The sequence below is a fragment of the Galeopterus variegatus genome, unplaced genomic scaffold (assembly GCF_000696425.1).
Source record: "Galeopterus variegatus unplaced genomic scaffold, G_variegatus-3.0.2 Scaffold1625, whole genome shotgun sequence".
NCBI classification, from domain to species: Eukaryota; Metazoa; Chordata; class Mammalia; order Dermoptera; family Cynocephalidae; genus Galeopterus; species Galeopterus variegatus.
Genome location: NW_007727736.1, coordinates 246,683 through 270,248, shown reverse-complemented (window position 1 = coordinate 270,248; position 23,566 = coordinate 246,683). Strand labels below are relative to the sequence as shown.

Genomic DNA, 23,566 nt, shown 5'->3' with positions numbered 1-23,566 from the left:
CCCCCCCTATTCTTCACTCCTGGAAACCCATCCCCCCCCATACATTTAAATCCCTGTGAATCTAGGTAAACCAGTCTAGTTGCCTTACCAGCCATCCTGTTTGGACTTGTCCTGTTTCATTCTGATAGGAAAGGTTGACAGAGCCAAGGAGCTGAAGATGAGTACTGGGGCAAGGACAAGTGTAATCATTCAGAGAAGCCAGTGAGTCAAGACTGCACAGGGCCACGCTTGGCAATTGTCCTGCATAGTTGAAGGACACCAACTAAGGGGGTGATAGACAGGGCACAGATACCACCTTCCCACAGAGCTCTGTGGCATGAAGGTAGTTCCATGTGGTGCTGGCTGCTCTGTCTGCTATTGTTTCATGGCATTGTGTATAGTACCCAGCCAATCCAGTGAATGGAAAAAAGCTCTTGCTAACCACTTTCTAGACTAAACCAGATCCAATAGGATAGAATCCACGAAGGTGGGTGTCAGCTTTGGTGTCTGCTTATACCTTCTTCCTAGTCCTTTCTCTTTTCTCTGTAACAACTTTGTCCCCTCCTCCCTAGCTCCCATCAGAAAATTGTCATAGGAAGGAATCTCAAAAGCTATTAATTTAAAAGAGGAAAAACATATGTAGCAAAAACTGAAAACAAACAAAAAACACATAGGCTTTGGAATCAGACCTGTATTCAAATCCTGACATTGCTACCCCTAACTGGAACATGTGTGTGTGTGTGTGTGTGTGTGTGTGAGAGAGAGAGAGAGAGAGAGAGAGAGAGAGAGAGAGAGAGAGAGAGAGAGAGAGCGCACCTGACTCATCATAGATGCTCAGTAAACAGTAATTATTATCCTATTTTTGTTGATAAGACTGATAAGGTGTTCTAGGAGATTGGAAAGTCTTTGATGTACCTTGTTGCAAAAGGGAAAAAATGAACTGTACAAAGAGAAGAAAGGAATGAGAGGATTTGGAGTATGTGTAAATAAAAGGCAAGAACATTGAGATAGTGCTGTGGTTCTGAGGAGGAAAATGAGAAAGAGAGAAAAGTCAAAGGGAGAAAACTCCCTCCCCCACAAAGGCATTCCCAAATTGCTGCTGAAAAATCAAAGATCAGAGGCTAAGGATATTTATTAAAAAAGAATAAAGCAAAAGGAAAGATATCAAACAGTGGCACCATTTTCAGCCACTCTCAAGATGAAATGTGACAGCCTTTCCATATGAATTTCCCAATCCAAGAGCACACACAGTTCATCAGACCCTATTTGTATTATTTCCTGCTGTTTCTTTTACTTGACATTTATATGAATTGGCTACAGAATCCATATCAAATGGCATCTTCCCATTTTTTTCCCCATTGAATCCACAGATAAAATGTGTATGTGAATACATTTTTATCTAGTCTGTAAACACAGGGACTCCTTCAACTTGTAAGGAATCTACATTTTCTCATTTTTCTGTGTCCACCTTTGAATTTCATTTCATCGGGGAACTCTGAGAAAGACTGGGAAAGTGTTTGCATTTTTTCCACAAGGCAGTGAGTGGCAGTTTAATTATTAGAAACCGATTTCCAAAATGCTTGTTGAATGTTGATGAGCAAATAAAGTCCTTAATTTACAGACAGCTTAAGATTGATTCTCTGGGGGAGGGGCATAGGGAACATATATAAACGTGTACACATATGCAGAGAATATATAGAGAGGCATATATGGAATATGTGTTATGTACTAACCCTAAAGTTATTGAGTGAGAGAGTTTCAGAGGATATTGAGAAAAAAAGAACTGGAAGTTGCAAAAGAGCCTATACAGTTGGCCCTTCATGACTTCTGTATCCGTGGATTCAATCAATATAAGAGATATTAGAAAAAATAATAAAAGAAACAACAACAAAAATAATACAAATAAGAAACAATTTGGTATAACAACTATTTATGTAGCATTTACATTGTATTAGGTATTATAAGTAATCTAGAGATGATTTAAAGTATATGGGAGGATGTGTGTAGGTTGTATGCAAATACTACACCATTTTATAGCAGGGACTTGAATATCCATGAATTCTGGTATCCACAGGGCTCTCGAAACTAATACCCCGCACATACTAAGGGATGACTGTACATTCAGAAATGTAGCCAATAGGTGGAAACTGACTCGCATGCAAACATGCTGTGGTTGACAATTTTCCACATTTTGTCAAGGCCTGTGGGCTCATTTTCAGCTAGATAAGTATATAGGTGAAAAAGATATGTTTAATACTGTAGGTAATATAACCACCCTTTGTAGCATGGGTAACAAATGCCGGGAAACTGCACTCTGTGAAGGATACAGCGATCATGTGGAACAAAATGCCAGATGAGAACTAACTGGGGATGCCTTCGTCTGTCAGACTTCATGGCCAATGTCAGGACTCTTTTGCAAGACTTCCATTGTGTCAGTTCATAAAGGTCTCTAAGATTGCTTCTATCCTGAATGCTAGGGGTCAGGTCCTGCTGGGGAAGCCCTCAGGCACTGTAGGTGGTACATTAACTCTTTCAACTATTAACTCCATTTCCTACAAAGAGTAATTGACTGCTTTGCCCCGTTGTGGCTCCCCAGGCTCTTGCCTTTCCTAAAGTGCATCCTTTATTCACCAGAAAGCCTGGTGCCTTGGCAAAGTCTAGTCCAACTTTGTGCTGTTTGGCACAGGTCATATTCTTCTTTGGGTGGCTTACATGGTATATAAACATAACACTCTAAGCTTATCTGGCCTCTAGGTCCCTTTCTACTTCTATGGCTCTTCTCTCCCTCCCAATTGCCTTAGTCTGAGCCATTATCACCCCTCACCTGGACTAATGCAATGTCTTCTAACCAACTCTTTTCTTCTACCCTTACTCCAGTTCACCCCACCCTAGTCTTACCACAGCAGCTTGAGTAATAGTTTTAAAATTCAAATGTTATTGTATTGCTTTCAGCTTAAAATTCTTCTCTGACTTCCCTTCAGAAATCAAACTCAAACTTTGTAGAAAGGCCACACAAAGGCCCCAAGGGCCTGGTCCGTACCCTCAATCTCTAGCCTCATCTCCTTGAATCCCCGGTATCCTATTCTTGACCCATTATGAGCTACTTATACTTCTGCAAAAATACCGTATTCTGTCACACCTTCATGTCTTTGCCCCCAGCTGGTAAAATTCTAATGCCTAGAATACCTTTTTCTTCTTTCTTTTCTTTCTTTCTTTCTTTTTATTTCTCTAATGACTTTATTAGGATAAGTATATATTTTTTAAAAAATTTTTAAATTCAAACATAATTGATTGTACATATCTGTGGGGTACAGCATTGAATATCAATACCTGTACGTAATATGTGATGCTCAAATCAGGATAATTACATTATGCAGTGTATTAACTTTTGTGGCCTTTTACCAATTTCTCACTAACCCTCCCTCTCCCTCCTCCTTTTCCTCCTCTGGTGGCCTCAGTTCCATTCTCTCCTTTAGAAAGTTCAACAAATTGTTGTGATTGTTGTATCTTTCTTTTATTTATATGTTTATTAGCTCCCACTTATGAGTGAGGACATAGGATATTTTTCTTTCTGTGCACAGCTTATTTCACTTAACGTAATTTTCCCTAAGTTCATTCATCTTGCTGCAAATGGCAGAATTCTAGAATACCTTTTCTATACTCTCTGCCTAACCAGCTCTTATTCACCTTTTTTAAAAAAAAACCAGAAAAGACTTTATTGAGATACATTTCACATAACATATAATTCATTCATTTATAATGTATAGATGTATAATTCAGTAGATTTTAGTTTAGTCACAGAGTTGTGCAACATCACCCCTATTTTAATGCCAGAATGTCTTTGTCTCCCCCAAAGAAACCCCACACCCATTAGCAGACACTTTCCATTCCCCCCCAACTCCTCCCCCTCCAGTCCCTGGCAACCATGAATCTACTTTCTGTCTATAGATTGGTCTATTTCAAGTTCATCTTTCAAGATTTCTCAGGTGTTCCTTCTTCTTGTTTGCCTCCCAGTTCCCTGATTTCAAAGTCTGTCTTCTGAGCTCCAGTGATACCCTATGCACAGCTCTGTCTTAGCACTCATTCCATTGCATCCTTGCCTGCCTCTCCACCCACAGGAAATCACTTACTTGTCTCTGAAACCCAGTGTCTAATACTTGGCCTGGCTCACAGGTAGTACTCCATAACTACTAGCCAAATGAACGACAGGGAGGAAGGCCTCTCAATGAGTGGGTGAGAGACAAGTGAATATACAGGTAAAACCAAACTGTGGATGCCTAAGTACCCATTTTTCAGCTCACTTGCACTTGGATAAACTCAGCAACCACCACGGTAATGTTTCTTCTGTCTCTACAGTTGATGTGCACGTTCCAAAACCTAGGAAAACATTGCCATAAGTAGTGAAGAAGGAATATAATCTCAGAAAATATTCATGATACAGCAGTTTAAGCTTTACCTGTGGGACTAACAGCAAAACTCTTGGGCCATCTTTCTGCTTAACTTTTCCAATATTCTATTTATTCTCTCTCTCTCTCTCTCCCTCTCTCGCTTCCTCCTCCTCCTCCTCTTCCCTCTCTCCTTTGCTCATTCTCCACAAACTCTGGGGATATTTGCCTTTGTTTTTAAAGCAAATTTCCAAATATCTCCACTTTAGCAATGTAGGTCCTGAGATTTTTTAAAAAATACTTTAGCATGAGATGTCTGAACATGAATCCATGTTGAAAGCTGTTTAATTGTTCCATTCAGATGCACCACATTCCTTTTTTCATGATTAGATATGAAAAAGTTCATTAGCAAGGGAATATAAGCAATTCAAAACACAATGGAATATGAAGATGTTAGCAAGGAAACCATCTCATTTTCAGCCTTTTCTGGGCTAGAGACAAATGGGGGTGCACCTGTCCTTGGCCGCCATTGTCTGCCTTTTGGTCTCTGTGCCTTTCTCCCTGTTTCGACTTCCTCGTTCTTCTCTTCTAATCTCTTACCTTATCTTCCTTGTCTTTCCTACCCTCCATTCCTGATGTGTTTCTCTCTTTTTTGATTATCTCCTCTGCCCAGTTTGCTGTTTGAGCCTTTTTTAATGTTTCACTGTCCATTTCTCCCCCACTTTCTCTCTCATTCTTCTTCCTGACTAGCCCACTTTCTCTTTCCTTTCTTCTGTCCTTTTCATCCAGGATGAGGTAGGGAAGGGAGGGGGGATGAGCAGGAAAAGAGAGGGGGACAGATTGACAATGGGACTGTCCTGCACCTACCCCGTCATCTGCCACCAAATGGTGTATGCCCAAGTCCAAATCACTCACATTTCTTCCCCGTTAATGTAAGGCACATGACCTCTCTGTGCCTCACTTTTCTTTTCTATAAAGTTAAAGCAAGATAATACCTTCGCAGGCTACCTCCCAGAGATGTTAGGATCAAACCTGGGAATGGATATGAAAAAGGTTTGAAAAGAAACAGACCCCTGTGACTGGGAAGCACTGAGGGAGAGGGTGGGAGGACGACTGCTTTGCACTGCGCGGGGATCTGATGAACTGGGGATTGCAGTTCTTGCCCGTTTGAGGAATGTGTTTCTTTTCATCTTTGTTCTATTCATCAAATCTCTTGGTTGTCTGTGTATCTTATTTGAATGTCCTTAGTGTCTTTGGAGGGGACGGATAATTTGCTCCTTTGTATGCTGTTGATTTTTATCCCTTCCTTTTCTCTTGCCTTGGGCTAGCAAACGGAACCTCCAGCAGCCAGCTCTCTACCCCCAAGTCTAAGCAGTCTCCCATCTCTACGCCCACCAGTCCTGGCAGCCTCCGGAAGCACAAGGTATTATGTCTCTTATACCTTACTAAACCCTTTTGCACTCGGAGTTTCTTGAATGCCTGGGTGAAGGTTTTCTCTTTCATTCTACATCAACAGCACATGAAGGCCAGAATTCCCATTCATCTGGCGTCATTAGCTTGAAGTCCTGGGAATCCCAACAGGGACCAATCATTCAGTCACTTTTACTTATTCCTCTGACCCCTGGTTTATGTATTTCTGGTTACATTCTTTTTTTTTTTTTCCTTTAAATTTTTATTTTGTCAATGTACAATGTGGTTGATTATTATGGCCCATCACCGAAACCTCCCTCCCTCCTCCCTCTCCCCCCTCCCACCCAACAATGTCCTTTCCATTTGCTTGTTGTAACAACTTCAAAGGATTGTATTTCTGGTTACATTCTTTTTTTTTTTTTCCTTTAAATTTTTATTTTGTCAATGTACAATGTGGTTGATTATTATGGCCCATCACCGAAACCTCCCTCCCTCCTCCCTCTCCCCCCTCCCACCCAACAATGTCCTTTCCATTTGCTTGTTGTAACAACTTCAAAGGATTGTATTTCTGGTTACATTCTGATACCTCTTCCAAAAGGCAGAAGTACAGAGGTCCCAAGTACCTATTCTGAGCTCATGGTGGAACCAAACCAAGTCTTCGGGGATGGGTGGAGCACTTGTCTCTCCAATTTAGAGACATAGCAAAGGAGGTGTTGAGGGCAACTTATGTAACGAGGCATCAGTCAATGGAAGTGACATAAAGATAGCAGTCAAAAAAAGTTGCACTGACTTACTACCTTTAGATTTGATGAACATCAACAAATGAAGAGACCCTAGTTTCACTACGTACTCTTCATTTCCAGGCAGATGCTGGTGCAGTGTAGAAAAGGAGGGCACATACACATTGCGTTGGCCTTGGCACCATTTACACCCCTTCAGATATCCCAAATAAATATATCATTAAAATAACAAAAGTGTATAAATTCGCTAGTCTCACTTTCCAAACAGATTCCCACCCAGAAATCTGTCCTGTGTAGGAAATCTGGAGTGGTCACTACCTTGGACCTCTTATACTTCAGGCAGTGTGGATGTGGTTTCTTGTCTGATTACCACACTGTGCTGTAGCTTCTTCTAGGATTCTCTTGTCTTCTCCCTGCTCACAAGACTTGGTGGGAGATGAAAAAGGCAAAAAGCCACCAATATAGCTAACTCCATCACAGACCCATAAATGGGCAGAGCTGGGAAACATCTCAGATGGAGATAAATTTGTTTCATTTCATTCTCTCAATAGTCATATGAGGTTGACATTATACAGATGAGGAAATTGAGACCCAGAATGGTTAAGTTACTTACTAAAGTGAGCTGTAGGACTGTACCCAAGCTACCACCAGTGGTATGCTGGAGCCAGTTCACACTCACTTGTGAGAGCTGATGGTATACATCGCTTCTCAGCTCTGTGTTTAGTCACATCATGTTGTGAACTTGAACTCAGCTGTGGTGGAAATATTTACACGATGGAAATTGGCAGATACATATATCAAGGTGGTGGTTTTTTCCTCACAGAAAGTCAGTTGTTAAACATTTAACAGCGCACCACTGCCTGACATCAATTTTCATTTCCTTTTTTCTATATCACGTTTTTAATTTCCTGGTTAATCTGGCCATAACCTGCCCCATCACTCCTCATGCCTGTTCCCTCCTTTTAATGGCCCTTTTAACTTCTGTTATTGATTCTGACCAGGACCTTCTGATTCTCCTGCTGACCTATTTGGTTTGCCCAGGTGAGGATTTGCTGAACTTCCTGTGTAGACAGCATTACCCAGAGATTGTGAGATGGATGAAAACTGATTTTACAGTCAGCTTTCAGTTATTCTTTGCTGAGCAGCAAAGCTTATTAATATGGACATCTCAAGATGGGAGTAGTCTCCCTCTGTTGTTTCACTGCCCATACATAACCTCCCGTACCACACTGCTTCTTACTGTATCTTGCCCTATGCCTTTCTGCCCCTACCTTCCTTCTGGGAAGCATGACTTACCCAGCACCTTCCATCAGTGCCTTCCTCAAAGTGCTGGAGGCAGCTTGGGCATTTGGTCTGGATACTTGAGTCATTCAGCTTTTCAACTGACATGTCCACTTCATTTAGGCTGAGGACCCATCATCCATGAGCCCACTGAGGTGAGTGTCGGCATTGTTAAACTATTTCTCCTGGTTGGGCTTGCAGACACTTTTGGCTTGTTTTTTCACTCAGTGCTAAAATCTGTTTTAACCAGTGAAGGACTAGAACAAGCTCATGCGGGGGGAGCATTGTCAGAGCCTCACTGTTTTCTTAACTGTGGAATTGTCAGTGTTTCATTTTATTTTTAAAATTACTCTTTTTTGTAAAACAGTTAAGCAAACATTAAGCAATGTACTATATCATTTTCTAGAGCAAACTTTTAAATAAAATAAACATTTATATTTTGGTATAATTCTCACTATTTTTAAAATTTTTTCTTTTTCTATCATTTCAAACTTACAGAATAGTTGCAAGAATAATGAACTTCTGTGTACTTCTTATACAGATTTTCCAATTGCTTATATTTTGCCCTATTTACTTTATTTTGTGTGTTTTCTCTTTCTCTCTCTCTCTATATACATATACACACACATATATATACACATATACTTTACACTTTATTATTGTTTTCTGAACCATTTGAGATTAAGTTGCAAACATCATGCTTTTACCCTAAATACTTCAGTGTTTATTTCCTAAGAACAAGGACATTTTCTTTCATCATCATAGTACAATTATCAAAATCAGGAAATTTAACACTGACACATAATATTATATACTCTACAGCTCAAATTCAAACTTCATCAGTTGCCTCAATAATGCCCTTTTTCTGGTTCAGGATTCAATCTAGGATCATACATTGCATTTAGTTATCATGTCCCTGTAGTCTTCCTTAATCTGGAAAAGTTCCCGAGGCTTTCTTTATCTTTCAGTGCAGTATATTGTAGAAATGAAGAGTACAGCCCAGTTATTTTATAGAATTCCTTCCATTTGGGCTTGTCTGATGTTTCCTTGTAATTCGATTCTGATTATGCATTTGGCACGGGAATGTCATAGGAGTGATGTTGCCTCCCTCTCAGTGCATCCTATCAGGAAGCAGTAGTTTCACGCTTAAACCACCAGTAATGGAGATTGAACTGGTTTTCCTGAATAAGCTAAAACGTGTCTTGTGACCTTGGCTCAGTCCCCTTGGGTCTCAGGTCCCAGCTTTATGCTCTCCCTTTCACATGGCTACCTGAGCCTTAGCACCATCGTGGTCCCTGGGCAGTGGTTCTTGCAGATCTCATCTAAACTTCAGTCCAAGTGGACCTGAAAGGTGTGAGTTATGGTGGAGACAGGAAGCAGGTGGCTGAGGCTGTGACTTTCCTCCTGCACATTTGGAAACAAAGCTGAAGTCCCAGCATCCCTTTGGTAACTTTTGATGGCTGTGGTGGGGCCCTAAGCTGTAATCAGCCTCTTGGCTTTCCCTCTTGAGCAGCTCAAGACAATCCTCTTTAATGCAGCTGCAATGGGGTTAGCCAAAGTCCGCATACTCAAGTGCTATAATGTGGACACAAAGTAAATCCTTGGATAACTAATGAGAACAACATTTTGCATTTCCATGCTGCTTTATCTTTTTGCATAACCCCTTTCTCATTTATCCTCATGATATCCCTGTGAAAGAGATAAGGCAGATAGCATTTCCATTTTACAGATGAGAAAAAGAGGTGCAGAGGTTAATTAAGATACCTCCAATATGATTCAACAAAAAATTATTGAGAACCTTCTCTGGAGAAATTACCATATTAAAAAGGCTCAAAAAATCTAGAAACATAAAGAAACTCTTTATTTATAAATTTTTTTCCAAATTAGTGATTGCACCCGTGGCTTTAAATTGGGAGGCATTTTGCCAGCAAAGTTGCCTGGAAATGGAAGGAAAATATATTTGACATATTTGAAAATATAACTGGCATTATTTAAATATACATTTTTTCTCTATGTTTCCAGACTTCTTTTGTCCTATAAGTGCTTAGAGAGAGAGTTTGATGAATAAAGCAGGGCCCTGACCCTTAAATCACAGACGCAACTAACTCCAACATAAGTGGATTTGGGTAGTGTAATCAAGAGCTAACGAAAGGACTGCAGGAGCACAAAGAAGAGGGGGAAAGACATCTGACTGGGGGAGGGTGGGAGATGGGGAAAGCTTTTCACAGAGGTGACATTTTAGAGGGGCCTTGAAGGCTGGTAGGCTTTTGATGGCTGGTGAAGAGAACAGGCATTCCAGCTTAAAAAACAAAATCCGTAAAACAAAGCCACACCATCTTAAAAGTACGGGGCACATTTGGGAAACAGCAAACTCAAACTAGAAGCCAGGTTTCTCAAAACTCCTCCCTGATTTCCTTTGGACTATAAGCTCCTTGGACCAGAGACCAACTATTTGTTTTCTCTAATGCAATAGTATCGCCAGCACAGCTGTATTTGTTACAAACATTTTGTTCTGTAGGGCTCCAAGGGACTAAGCAAATGAATTTCAGGTGCAAATTATTTGTATTGTTAAGCAATATGTGTGTTTCTGCATTTCTACATATCAATCAACAAAAACAGAATGTTGAGATAATTCCCTTTCCTGAACATTGTTCTACCCATACAAGAAAATGCATTTTGAATACAAAATAAATTGATGGAGGTACAGAAGTTCAGAAGTTCATAGCTAGGCCTAGTCCTGTGGATCCCTTCACATCCCGCATCTCGCCCTACCCATTCAGAGTCACGCAGCTGCAAGTTTAGTCCACTCAGAATTCTATCCCAAGGCCTATCCCCCCTTCCTCTGAGATAAAGTCTGGAACAGTCTTTTCAGATAATTATTTCTACCAACCAACCAACTACACTAAGTGTCTGTTAAATGAACAATTAAGAGTAAGGTTGAATGCTGAGTCCCAGAGGTTCAGTGTGGTGGAACTCAAAGTGGACTCCATATTATTAAAAAAGCCAATTTTGTACTGCCTGAAAAATACTTGGGGAATTTACTAACTTGGCAGTCTCTGTCTCATTTTTCTTGTTTTGGTGTAACTAAAGAAAAAAAAATGCAATGATTACAGTTATATTTTATAGGATTTTAAATCTAGAGGGAACCTTAAAGATTGTATAGTCCTCAATTTTCAGATATAGAAGAAAAGCCTTGCCTAGAATCTAGGTCTCCTGAATTTTAATCTTGTGCTTTTTATACTACAGTGGAGTTTTATTATATGGAAGTTTAACTTATGGAATTTATTAATAGTCATGATATGGAAATAGAGCAAAATAAAGCTATCACTCACATTTGTACACATCATTACATCCTGAATATTACTATATACCTTATGTATCTACACATGCATATTGCTGTACAGTATACGGTTGCATTGCCAGGAATCACATAAACAGTATTTAATTGTTAATGTAAGGGATTTTCAAAGGTACTTTTTAAAAATAACAGCTTATTGAGATATAACTCACATACAATAAAATTCACCCTTTTAAAGTGTATAGTTTAGTGGTTTTTAGTATAATCACAGCATTGTGCAACGTTTACCACTATCTAATTTTAGAACATGTTCATCACCCTCAAAAGAAACCCCGTACCCATTAGCAGTCATAGCTCCTTCCTCTTCCACTCAACCCTTGGTAAACACCAATCTACTCTCTGTTTCTGTGGTTAGCATCTTTGGAACATTTCATATAAATTTCCCTCTGACAACTGCTTTAGCTGCATTTCATACATTTTGGTATGTTGTGATTTCATTTTCCTTTATCTCAAAGTATTTTCTGATTTCATGTGTGATTTTTGGTTAGTCAGCAGTGTATTGTTTCATTTCCACATATTTGTGAGTTTCCCAAATGTATTTCTACTTTTGCTTTCTAATTTAATTCCATTGTAGTCAAAGAATACACTTTGTATGAATTCAATCCTTTTAAATTTATTAAGACTTGTTTTATGGCCTAGTATATGATCTATTTTGGAGAATGTTCCATGGGCACTGAAGAAGAATGTGTGTCCTGTTATTGTTGGGAAGAGTATTCTATAGATATGTGATTGTTTATAGTGTGGTTCAAGTCCTCTATTTACTTGTTGGCCTTCTGCCTAGTTGTTCTATCTGTTATTAAAAGTGGGATATTGAAGTCTTAAACTAATATAGTTAAACTGTCTCTTTCCCCCTTCAATTCCATCATGTATTCATGTATTTGGTGCTCTGTTGTTAAGGTGTATATATATTTACAAATATGTTTTCTAGATGTATTGACCCTTTTTATCATTAGAAAATGTTCTTCTTTGTCTGTAGTAACAATTTTTCTTAAAGTCTATTTCTTTTCTGATATTAGTATAGCCATTCTAGTTTTCTTTTAGTTAGTCATTGCATGGTAAATGTTTTACCATCATTTTGCTTTCAACATATTTGTGTCTTTGAATCTAAATTGTTTATCTTTCAGACAACATAGAGTTGGGTCATGTCTTTTAAAATCCATTCTGCCAATCTCTGCCTTATAATTTGAGTGCTTAATCTACTTATTCTAATGTAATTACTAGTAAGGTAGGAATTACATCTTCCACTTTGCTGTTTTCTATATGTTATGTCTTGTTTTGTTTCTTTCTTACTAGATTCTTGCCTTTTTGTGTTATATATATTTTCCAATGTACCATTTTAATTCCCTTGACTTTTTACTAATTTTATTTTGAGTTATTTTCTTAGTGGTTGCCTGAGGCTCACAATTAACATCGTAATACAATGTACTTTAGATTGATACTAACTTCATTTAAATTGTATATAAAAATTTGCTATAATATAGCTCTGTTCCTTCCTCCCTCCTTTGTGCTCTTATTGACATACAAATTACATCTTTATACATATTTTTATAATTACTAGCTCATGCAGTTGTCTTTTGAAATAAGCCAGACACAGAAAGAAAAGTATTGGATGATCTCACTTATATGTGGAATCTAAAAAAGTAAATTAAAAGACCAAATATACAGATATAGAGAATAAAACAGTGGTTACCAGGGGCTGGGGTGCTGGGAGGAAATGAGGAGATGTAGGTCAAAGGATACAAAGAAGCAGACATATAGGATGAACAAGTCTAGAGATCTAGTGTACCACATGAGGACTATGGTTAATAAAATTGTATTATATTAAGGAGTAAATAGATTTTATATGGCTCTTGTCACACACAAAAAGTAACTATGTGAGATAATAGATATATTAATTTGCTTCACTATAGAAACCATTTTACTATTTATATGTATCCCATAACATCATCAAATATACACAATAAAATTTATTTAAAAACAGAAAAAAAAGAGTTACAAAAATAAATTTGTACTGTCTTCAGTATTTGTTTATGCATTTACCTTTACCAGTGTTTTTTATTTTTTATGTGGATTTGAATTACTGTCTAGTGTCCTTTCATTTCTCCCTGAAGGATTCTCTTTAGTATTTCTAGTAGGACAGGTCTGCTAGCAATGAATTCTGTGACTTTGTTTATCTGGGAATGTCTTAATTTCTCTTTCATTTCTGATAGTGATAATTTTAAATGAAAAAGATAATTTTACTTGATTTCCTTAAGTGCCTTCATCCAATAAGTCTCCCAGACTTTGCCAGGGACTCTGTGTGTGTGTTGGGGTGTGATTTCAATGCTCTGCTAGGCAGTTTACAACTCTGCCTTAGCCTTCACTTGCTGCTTGCACAGGGCCTCAAGGTCAAACCCCGAACTGCATCCTCCAGTGGCTACTAGGTTGTTGTTTTTCACAGATGGTGTAGTTGTTAGCTGTTGGTTGTCAAGGCCACTATTGACTGGAGAGAGAGAGGGAATGAAAATGTGGCAAGTTAAAGTACCAACAATCTTAGCATTCTTACAAGATTCAGCCATTTTTCTTGAACAAACACTTCTTGGATTGTTGCAAGCCTTTGGTTAATTTCCAGTGTTCTGAAAAAGTTGATTTTTATAATTTGCCAGTGTTGTTGCATTTATGAAGGGACAGGGTTTCAGACAGTTTTACTACACCTTTCTGGAAGTCCAGAGTTCAAAGATACTTCTGATTATGTTCAATTTCCACTTTATTCAAGTACTTGAGAACTAAATCCCTTCAGAGCTGCAGCTCCATTGCAGGCTGCTGTTGCCACAACTCAATTTTACAAATATTTATTGCACTTCTATTGTCTCCTCAGCATTGTACTTTCTACCTGTTTATCAGTTTTCTAAAAAACTTTTGTTTGGTAGTTTAAAATAGGGGTGCCAAATCCTGTCCATATCTTGATTATTTTTGTATGGATGGTCCCCTGATATAAAAATGTTTTTTTATGTCTTTAAAGGGTTCTAAAAGAGACAAAACCCAAACAAACAAAAGAGAATATGTGACAAAGACCATATGTGACCAGCAAAGAAAGCCTAAAATATTTGTTATTTAGCCTTTTACTGAAAATTTTTGCCAAACTCTGATTTACAGGGAAAGGATGGTAGGTTGGTGAGAAGTGAGTCTACTTGCTATAGTTGCCTTTGTTGTGTTTTTAATCATTGATTTTCCTTTGAGAATCCCAAATTATAGTCCCAAGACCTTACAGATTGTCCATTCCAAAGCCTGCCTTTTACTGATTAAGAAACAAAAGACTCAAAGACTTGTTCGATGTAATAATACTAATTAGCCAGGACTAAAACCTCAGGTTTCAGAATATGCTATAATCCTCTTTCCATTCTAAGCTGCCTAAAAGTTTTCCTGTACCTTCTTTCTCAGCAAAAAGCATTTTCTTTTTTTTTTTTTCTTTTTGTCTTTTTTCGTGTCCGGCAACGGATCACAACCCTCAGTGTCGCACCCGTACCGGACCGGGACCGGCAATGGGATCGCAACCCTCAGTGTTGCACCGCACCTTGCACAGCCAGTGAGCGGGAACCGGTCTGCATGTGGGATCCAAACCCTCGGCGGGAGTGCCGCCGCACTCCCAAGCGGCGCACTGTAGCAGTGCGCCACCGGGCCGGCCCAGCAAAAAGCATTTTCAATGTTAGATAAATAAATCCTTTTCCTCCCCACTCTTCTCTGTCTTCCTCATCTCTACTTTTTCCTCTATCTCAAGGAGGAGCTATGTTCTCCAATTTTCTCGTATGATTTTCTATTATACTGAAGGGGGGGAGGTTAGTGGGAGGGGCGGTTCTTAAATATACACAGAGTTGATCCTAAATTTTCCAGGTCTCCTTGGTATCTTGCTGATAAAATGTATAAAATAGTGGTTTTCAAACTGTGCTCCATTTGGGGATGGGGAGAAAGATGGAACTGGGTGAGACTCTGCCTCCCCCACCTCTGGTTCTACCAGAACAATTATACTTTTATATGTTTCATGTACTGGGCTTCCAAGAAAGATTTCATTTGAATAAAGGGTTTAAAAGGAGGAGGAGGAGGAAGAAGAAAAGAGAGAGACATTTGAAAACCACTAATTTAGACCATGGATGAAGTTCAAAAGGAATCACAGGGATCTCCAAATAAAACTCTGGGAACAATGGGAAAAACCAGGACCATATCACCCACTCTCATTTCCTTGAGACATAGACTAGGAAGGTCTGGGGCAGTACTGGACTGGAAATCCCAATTCCTGGTGGGAAATGGAAGCATCAAAAAATAAATTGGAAGTAGGTAGATGTGGTACATTTTCTCAGTTACCATTTGTTCAGGGCCCAGCCGTTCTCTGGAAGCCTGAAATGAACCCACATCTGTATTCAGAACTGATTTTGACAAAGGTGCACATGTTAGTCAATGGAAGAAAGATAGCCTTTTCAATAAATGGTGCTGGAGCAATTGGATATCCATAGGCAAAAAAAAAAAAAAAAAAAGGTCAACTAAACCTCACATCTTATGCAAGAAATTAACTTAAAAATGGATTATAGGCTTAAATGTAAAACATTTAACAGGAGAAAATCTTCAGATCTTTGGCTAGGCAAAGAGTTCTTAGATTTGACAACAAAAGTATAATCCATAAAAGAAAAATCTGATAAATTGGATAAATTGTAACTCATCAAAATTAAAAACTTTGCTTTGCCAAAGACCATGAAAAAGGTATGAAAAGACAAGCTGTAGATGGAGAGAAAATGTTTGCAACCTACATATCTAGCAAAAGCCTTATTTAGATAATATAAAAATAATTCTTATAACTCAACAGTTTTATGCAACTGGGAAATGAACAAAAGATATGAAGAAACAGTTTACTGAGGCGGAGAAATGTCAACTGAGCACATGAAAAGATGTTTAACGTCATTAGCTATCAGGGAAATGCAAATTAAAACCACAATGATATATCACTACAAATCCACAAAAATGGCTAAAACAAAAGTAGTGAAAACACTTGATACTGGTGAGGATGTAAAGAAACTGAATCACTCATACTTTGCTGGTAAGAATGCAAATGGTACAAGCCATTCTGGAAAACAATATGGCAGTCCTTTACAAAACCAAACATGCAATTACCATACAACTCAGCAGTTGTACTCTTGAGCATTTGTCCCAGAGAAATAAAAACATGTTCACACAAAAACCTGTATAGGAATGTTTACAGCAGCTTTGTTTGCAATAGCCCAAAACTGGAATTATCCCACATGCCCTTCAATGGGTGAATGGTTAAACAAACTGTGGTACACAGTTAAAAAAAAAGTCTAGCTACTTAAATCCTCTATTTTCTAAATACTATCTATATTGCTTTCCTAGCCAGTAACAATATTAAGCTATTTGAAATGCATCTCCCTGTTTCTTTTCCAACCAACAAGCTGTCAGTATTTCTGTTAAAAATTGGAGTCGCCCACTGACAATAGTCGCCACAAAAATAAAATACCTAGGAATCAATTTAACCAAGGAGGTGAAAGATCTCTACAATGAGAACTACAAACCACTACTGAAAGAAATTAAAGAAGACACAAAAAGATGGAAAGAAATTCCATGCTCTTGGATTAGAAGAATTAACATTGTGAAAATGTCCATATACTCAAAGCAGTCTACAGATTCAGTGCAATCCCCATCAATATACCAATGACATTCATCACAGAAATGGAAAAAACAATCTTAACATTCATATGGAACAACAAAAGACTCTGCATAGTCAAAGCAATCCTGAGCAAAAGTAAATAAATAAGACCCCAAACAGCCAAAGCAATCCTGAGCAAAAAAATAAAACCAGAAGCATAACACTACCTGACTTCAAATTATACTACAAAGCTATAGTAACCAAAATAACATGGTGCTGACATAAAAATAGACACTTGGACCAGTAGAGCAGGATAGAGAACCTAGAAATCACCCCAAAGACCTACAGCCAATTGATCTTTGACATAGGCAACAAGAACATACATTGGGGAAAAGACTGCCTCTTAAATAAGTGGTCCTGGGAAAATTGGACATAAATGGTGCTTGGAAAACTGGACTTCCATATGCAGAAGAATGAAACTAGACCTGCACCTCTCACCACATACCAAAATCAACTCAAAATCGATTAAAGACTTAAGTATAAGACCTGAAACTGTAAAATTACTAAGGGAAAATATAGGGGAAACTCTTCAGGAACTAGGTCTGGGCATAGACTTTATGAACAAGAGCCCCAAAACACAAGCAACAAAAGGAAAAATTTAAAAAATGGGACTATCGAGCTAAAAAGCTCTGGGAGAAAATATTTGCAAACTGCACATCTGACAAGGGATTACTATCCCGAATATACAAGGAATTCAAGAAATTAAATAACCCAATTAAAAAATGGGCACAAGAACTGAATAGATATTTTTCCAAGGAAGACATACAAATGGCCAACAGGTACATGAAAAAATCCTCAACATCACTAATCATCAGGGAAATGCAAATTAAAACCATATTAAGGTATTACCTCACCCCAGTTAGACTGGCTGTAATCAAAAAGACAGAGAATAACAAATACTGGAGAGGATGTGGAGAGAAAGGAATGCTCCTGCACTGTTGGTGGGACTGTAAAATTAGTACAACCACTATGGAAAATGGTATGGAGGTTTCTGGAACAACTACAGATAGATCTTCCATATGATCCAATAATCCCTCTTCTAGGTATATACCCAAAGGAATGGAAGTCATCATGTTGAAGGGGCTACCTGCATTCCCATGTTCATCACAGCTCTATTTACGATAGCAAAGATATGGAACCAACCTAAATGTCCATCAAGACGATTGAATAAGGAAAATGTGGTATATATACACCATGGAATACTACTCTCCCATAAAAAAGTGAAATTCTGCCATTTGCAACAACTTGGAGAAAATTATGTTAAGTGAAATAAGCCAGACACAGAGGGAAAAGTACCACATGTTCTCGCTCATAAGTGGGAGCTAAGAGAGAAAGAAGGAAGGAAAGAAAGACCACAGTGATTCATTGGACTTGCAGAGGGAGACAGCATGCCTAGGGTTGCGGAGTGGGGTGGGGAAAGGGGGGAGGAAGAGGGAGATCGGGGATTAATTGGGTGGGGGACGTGAGGAATAATCACAATTTGTGGTAACAGGCATGCTGATGGTATTGATCTGGCCATCACATCTTGGGCACAAGTGGTGACAGTCAGCTTTGTACCCCATGAATATTCATAACCAATAAAAACAAATTGGAGTCACACTGACCTAGATTTGTATACAGGCTCTGTCACCTACTAAGATGTGACCCTGAGCAACTTTCTTTAACTCTTTGAGCTTCATTTTTCTGATTTGTAATTATTAAACACAATCATGCATGGAAAGTATTTAGCACGGTGCCTGGGACGTAGTGAGTACTCCATAAATGGTAACTCTTTTCTATTGTTTTTGCTGTTGTTTCTTTTAATCATGCTTAAATGTTGGCACTACAATAAAAGAAATAAATACCTAAAAAAACCAAAAAACAAAAACTGTGGTTCATCCACAGCATGGAATACTACTCAGCAATATAAAGGAGCAGATTATTGATACATCCAACAACTTGGTTAAGTTATACTGAATGAAGAAGGCAAATCCCAAAAGGTTACATACTGTATGATTTCATTTATATAACATTCTTGAAATGCCAAAATTATCGAGACAGGAAACAGGTTATTAGTTACCAGGGCTTAGGAATGGGGGGAAGGGTAGAAGTAGATATAAAGGAGTTACACAAGGGAGCCCTGTGGTGGGTGTCCAGTTCTGTATCTTGACTATGGTGGTAGTCATACAAATATACAAAGGTGATAAAATTGCGTGGTACTACACACACACGCACACACACACACACACACACAAATGAGTATATGCAAAACTCCAGGATGTTACCGTTAGGGGAAATTGAGGGAAGGGTGCATTGGTACAAGAGAACCTCCCCGAACATTTTTTCAACTTCCTATAAATCTAAAATTATTTCAAAATAAAAATTAGAGGAAGTATTAATTAAAAAACTAAAACAGTCATTCTGGAGCTCAAGATGTCAAGAAAAGGAAAGTTAACTTTGTGTCTTCTCTTCTTACAGGACCTGTACCTGCCTCTGTCCTTGGATGACTCAGACTCACTTGGAGATTCCATGTGAAGGAGAAAAGAGCACTCAGAGTCCAGAGTACAAATCCAAGCCTACCATTACAGTAGGGTACTTCTGCTCAAGTGTCCAACAAGGCTATTGGTGCTTTCAAGTTTTTTGTTGTTCTTGTCGTTATTTTTAGAGACACACTGTAATAAGTTGGGTTTATTTTCCTGTGATTTCTCTTCTGGGCCACTGATCCACAGTTACCAATTATGAGAGATAGATCGATAACCATCCTTTGGGGTAACTTTCAGGGATGCAAAATGTGCTAGTCCATGATCTTTCTATTGAATGCTTGGGCACCTGCGTTATTTTTCCCCATATCACTTCATTCATACACTACAGTCTTCCTTCTGTAGAGGACTGTCAACACACACAGCACTTAAAATGTTTGCGTGGGAAAAAATTTGTTGGTGTATCCAAGAGTGACCAACACAAGTGCCCATTGTCTCCTGATCTCAAGAATGTCGGAGGATCCCAGGAGGACAGCTAGGCAGCTCCCCCTCCCTGCTCCTCACTCCTGATTAAGCCCCCAGTTTATTGTTCAGCACCAATTCTGGCTGTCAAGGGGAAGAAACACCAGCAATTTGTAACTGTGACACCAGATGCTTAGGACCCAGGTGCAGAGCTAGTTAAAAGAGACTAGGCAGAATTGGGAAATACTGCAGACATTTCAGTAGACTTTATAAAGCACAGTGAATTCCTTATTAACTTCTCCACTGGGGCAATTTGGAATCAATAAGCAATTGATAAGAGTTTGGGGTAAGGGACATCATATACATACTTGATTCCTGTAGGAGGCTGTCTAACATACTGAGTTATTACACAAACTGCATGGTATCCATCTATCTCTATTCTATTGAATGCCTTGTAAACAGCCAACACTGAAAACACTGTGAAAATTTGTTTTCAGGTCTGACACCTTTCAGTCGCTTTTTATAGCAAGAAACCAATATCCTTTTTATAAAAACTCATGTCTGTAGTTCAGGAGCAAACTCTTCAGGCTCCTTTTTTATAAACTGGTGATTTTTCTTTTGTCTAAAAAACACATGCAGAAAATTTACCAAAAAAATGCAGAAGAATAATGTAGTTTAGAAATCATGCTGTCACTGCCAAACAGAAACTTCCAGGAGAAAACAAAATGAATAGCAGAGGCCAATTCAATAGAATCAGTCTTTTGATAACTTTTTAACAGTTTTGCTTACATTAATAATTTCAATGTGGACCAGACATTCTAATTATATTTTAAATGAAATGTTATGGCATATTTTAAGCAACTCTTTTTTATCTATGATTCTAAGATTTCATACTGAAGACACAGAAATCTTTCACTAGTCTTTGACATTAGAAAGGATTTTACTTTACTGAGGACTGATCATTTGAAATAGTTCTCAGTCTTTGAGGTACAGGTTCATAATACTTCTTTTTGTCTGTAATCATAGCCCATAATGGCAAAGATAACTAAACTTAAGTTAAAGCCATGCATGCCAATTCTGTGTTTGCTTTTAGCAGATATGAATATTTCGTTATTTCTTTGTAATTGTTCAGATATTTTGAAAGGTGCAGCATTCGAAGCCAAGCTGCTGTTTGGCTACTGAATGACTTGCACTCGTTCCTCCACTCTAAATGGAATGAGCTTGCTGTGCACACGTGTGTGTGTGTGTGCGCATCTGCTTCATAATTAGGACACCTCAACATGGATTGGTGGCATTGCTGATGTGCGCTGTGTAGGGGGGATCCCAGCGGTGGGGATAGTTCAGATGCCCTTAGACAAGTTGCAAATGTGCTTAGCAACCAGAAGCATTTTTCCTTCAGGAGAAGTGAGATGATGGCAGTACTGGCTTCTGGTTAAATTGGTCATTGAAGAACCCCAAATTCTGAGGATCTCTTTTTGCTCCCCTCCCTTATTTGTAGACCCATTTGAAATCATAAAGAAGCCCATTTCACTTAGCCTCTATTTCTTTCTAAAAGCTCAGGGTTTTCTTAGTGCCTCCCAGAACAGTTTGTAGTTAGTTGGGAAAAATTGGTACTTGGGATAAAGAGGATGGGGATAGGGAGTAGTGGGGAGCCTGTTTTTAAACTTCAGGCCAGACCCTCAAGGACTCCACCTGTGGTCTCTCTAGATCCATTTAGTCTAATATCTTCATTTTAAGATGAGGAAACAGAGGCCCAGGCTGCTCAATGAGCTGCTGGTAAAGAGCAGAAGCACGGGAAGAATCCAGATTTCCTCATGGCCAGGCCCCACACTAGCTCTCTGAGCATTTCTTTGACTGTGGCATATGTACCACTAGAAAATACTAAATGGACATATTTTCTGTAGAGTGGTCTTTGAACCAACTATCTCCTATAACAATAGTACATTTTTCACCCTTTTAAAAAATCAACTATAAAGAAATGTTTCTGTACTGCCACATCAAGGGGGCTTGTTACAGTTCAAAATTCCAGTCTCCAATGAGCATTTGAAATTGGTCCGTTTTCAAGGCCAAAAAAAAAAACAACTATGTAACTGAGCTCCTCCCCCCCGTCATTCATTCCCAATTTTACCTAATCCAGTTTTACCACTCAAGTCTCATTGTGTTAACTTGCACACAGTCAGCAAACATCAAGCCAGCAAGCATTTGCCACCACTTCCTATACTTCTCCCTCCATCTTACACACACACACACACACACACACACACACACACACACACACACACACACACACGAGTCCATCTGTTGCTTGTTCCTACCTCCTGATTTTCCTTCCCTACAGAAATAGAAATAGGGACAAAGAAGGGAAAAATGTATATATGGGGGCTGGGCTGAACAACTAACTTCATAAGTAGTGTTAACTAGGGGTAAATTGAGAGAAAAGTTCCTTTTCTCCTCACTGTTTTGGAAAGGATAGCCATTAGCATGACTGCTTTGTGTCCTTACAAACTTTAGTATTAATTAGCCTAGATTGAATCATAGAGTTTTCTAGCTGGAAGGAACCTTCAGATCACCTCATCTCCTCCAAATTCCTCATTTTTCAGGCCAGGAATCGGAGACGCAGAGGCAAAGTAATTTCCCCAAGGTCACACAGCTGGCTAGGGGCAGGGCTGGGATTAGAACCCGCATCTCCTGGCTCTTATTCCAAGGCTTTTTCCCACTAAACAATATTGCCTTCCACTAGGCTCCTGAGAATTCTTTCCCAGGGTCATGTTGCATCTTGGAGCCATATGCTGCTGCCCTGATCTCAGCGAGAAATCCACCCAGCAACCTAATACGGCCCTTTCTCCCTGCATTCACATGGTTCCCATTCACATGGGCTGCAGATGTCCCTGAAGAGAACGAGGCATTGAGGACCAATAAGAACAATGGGGTCCCTGGCCTTGTCCATCGGAGTCAGTGGATCACTGCCCCACCTTGAGGAGCCTTCTGAGCTCCTGCATAGTCCAAAGAATGCAGGAAGGCTGGTTTTCCCTGTCATCTCACCTCATGTCATATACTGGTTGGTCTTCCCAGGCTGAGGAAATAGTTCTTGTTTCCAGAGCAGGGAAAGGAAGGAAGAGCAGAACAATAGCTTTGTTCATCCGGACTTTCTGAGATGGCTTTTCAGCATTTTTTAAACTAGTTCACTGGCAATGATTTCTTTTAAAGTATGGGAGTGAGACCAGCTAGAGAAAATAACCTGGTCTTACTGTGGTTGCTCTCATCCAGTGTCCCCGTAGCCATCCTGCCCAGATGGGGACAGCTTCCAGATATAAGCAAGGGGCTTTGTGACTAAAATGTACCCTGGCTTATGTTAAACATTGGCTCCTTATGTTTACACCAAAATAGCAAGCCGTGTGCTCTATACACCGTATCCATCTTCCTGTGTACACTGCTCCTATGGCCTGTCATGGCAGAAATCAGGGCGACAAGGTCTGAACTCGCTGTTTTCCTCACAGCAAGGCTCTTCCTGGGAATCAAGGGGTATTCATTAGATCTCCTTCTGGGCCTACCCACTCCTCGGGTACTTCTCTCTCCTTCCTGCTTCTCTTCTCCAATCAGAAGTAACCAAGGAACCTTAAAGTGGATGTGTAGCTATCTGAAGAAGGCAAGAACGGGGTCTGAGCCCTTAGATCCTACTTAGAATCACCCAAGTCTTAGACCAGCAATGCAGGGCTTGCCTCAGACAAAAATTGTGTCTGCATCTCTAGTCCCTTCAACACTCTGGGTACAGATACCCCCAACCCCCCTCAAATTTGATTCTA

General features: G+C 39.2%; 1 protein-coding gene across 5 annotated transcripts in view; it reads left to right on the top strand.

Annotated features, from left to right (window-relative positions):
* Positions 1–21,830, top strand: part of DCX (doublecortin) — a 117,140-nt gene extending 95,310 nt beyond the window's left edge. For 3 of the 5 annotated variants that reach the window (XM_008578060.1, XM_008578057.1, XM_008578058.1), the window contains exons 6-7: positions 5,693–5,790; positions 19,300–21,830. In XM_008578060.1, the coding sequence (XP_008576282.1) occupies positions 5,693–5,790; positions 19,300–19,356 (155 nt within the window). In that variant the 3' untranslated portion in view covers positions 19,357–21,830. The remainder of the gene's footprint in view (positions 1–5,692; positions 5,791–19,299) is intronic. The other 2 variants (XM_008578062.1, XM_008578059.1) reach the window with 1 other exon arrangement.
* The last annotated feature ends 1,736 nt before the right edge of the window (positions 21,831–23,566 follow it).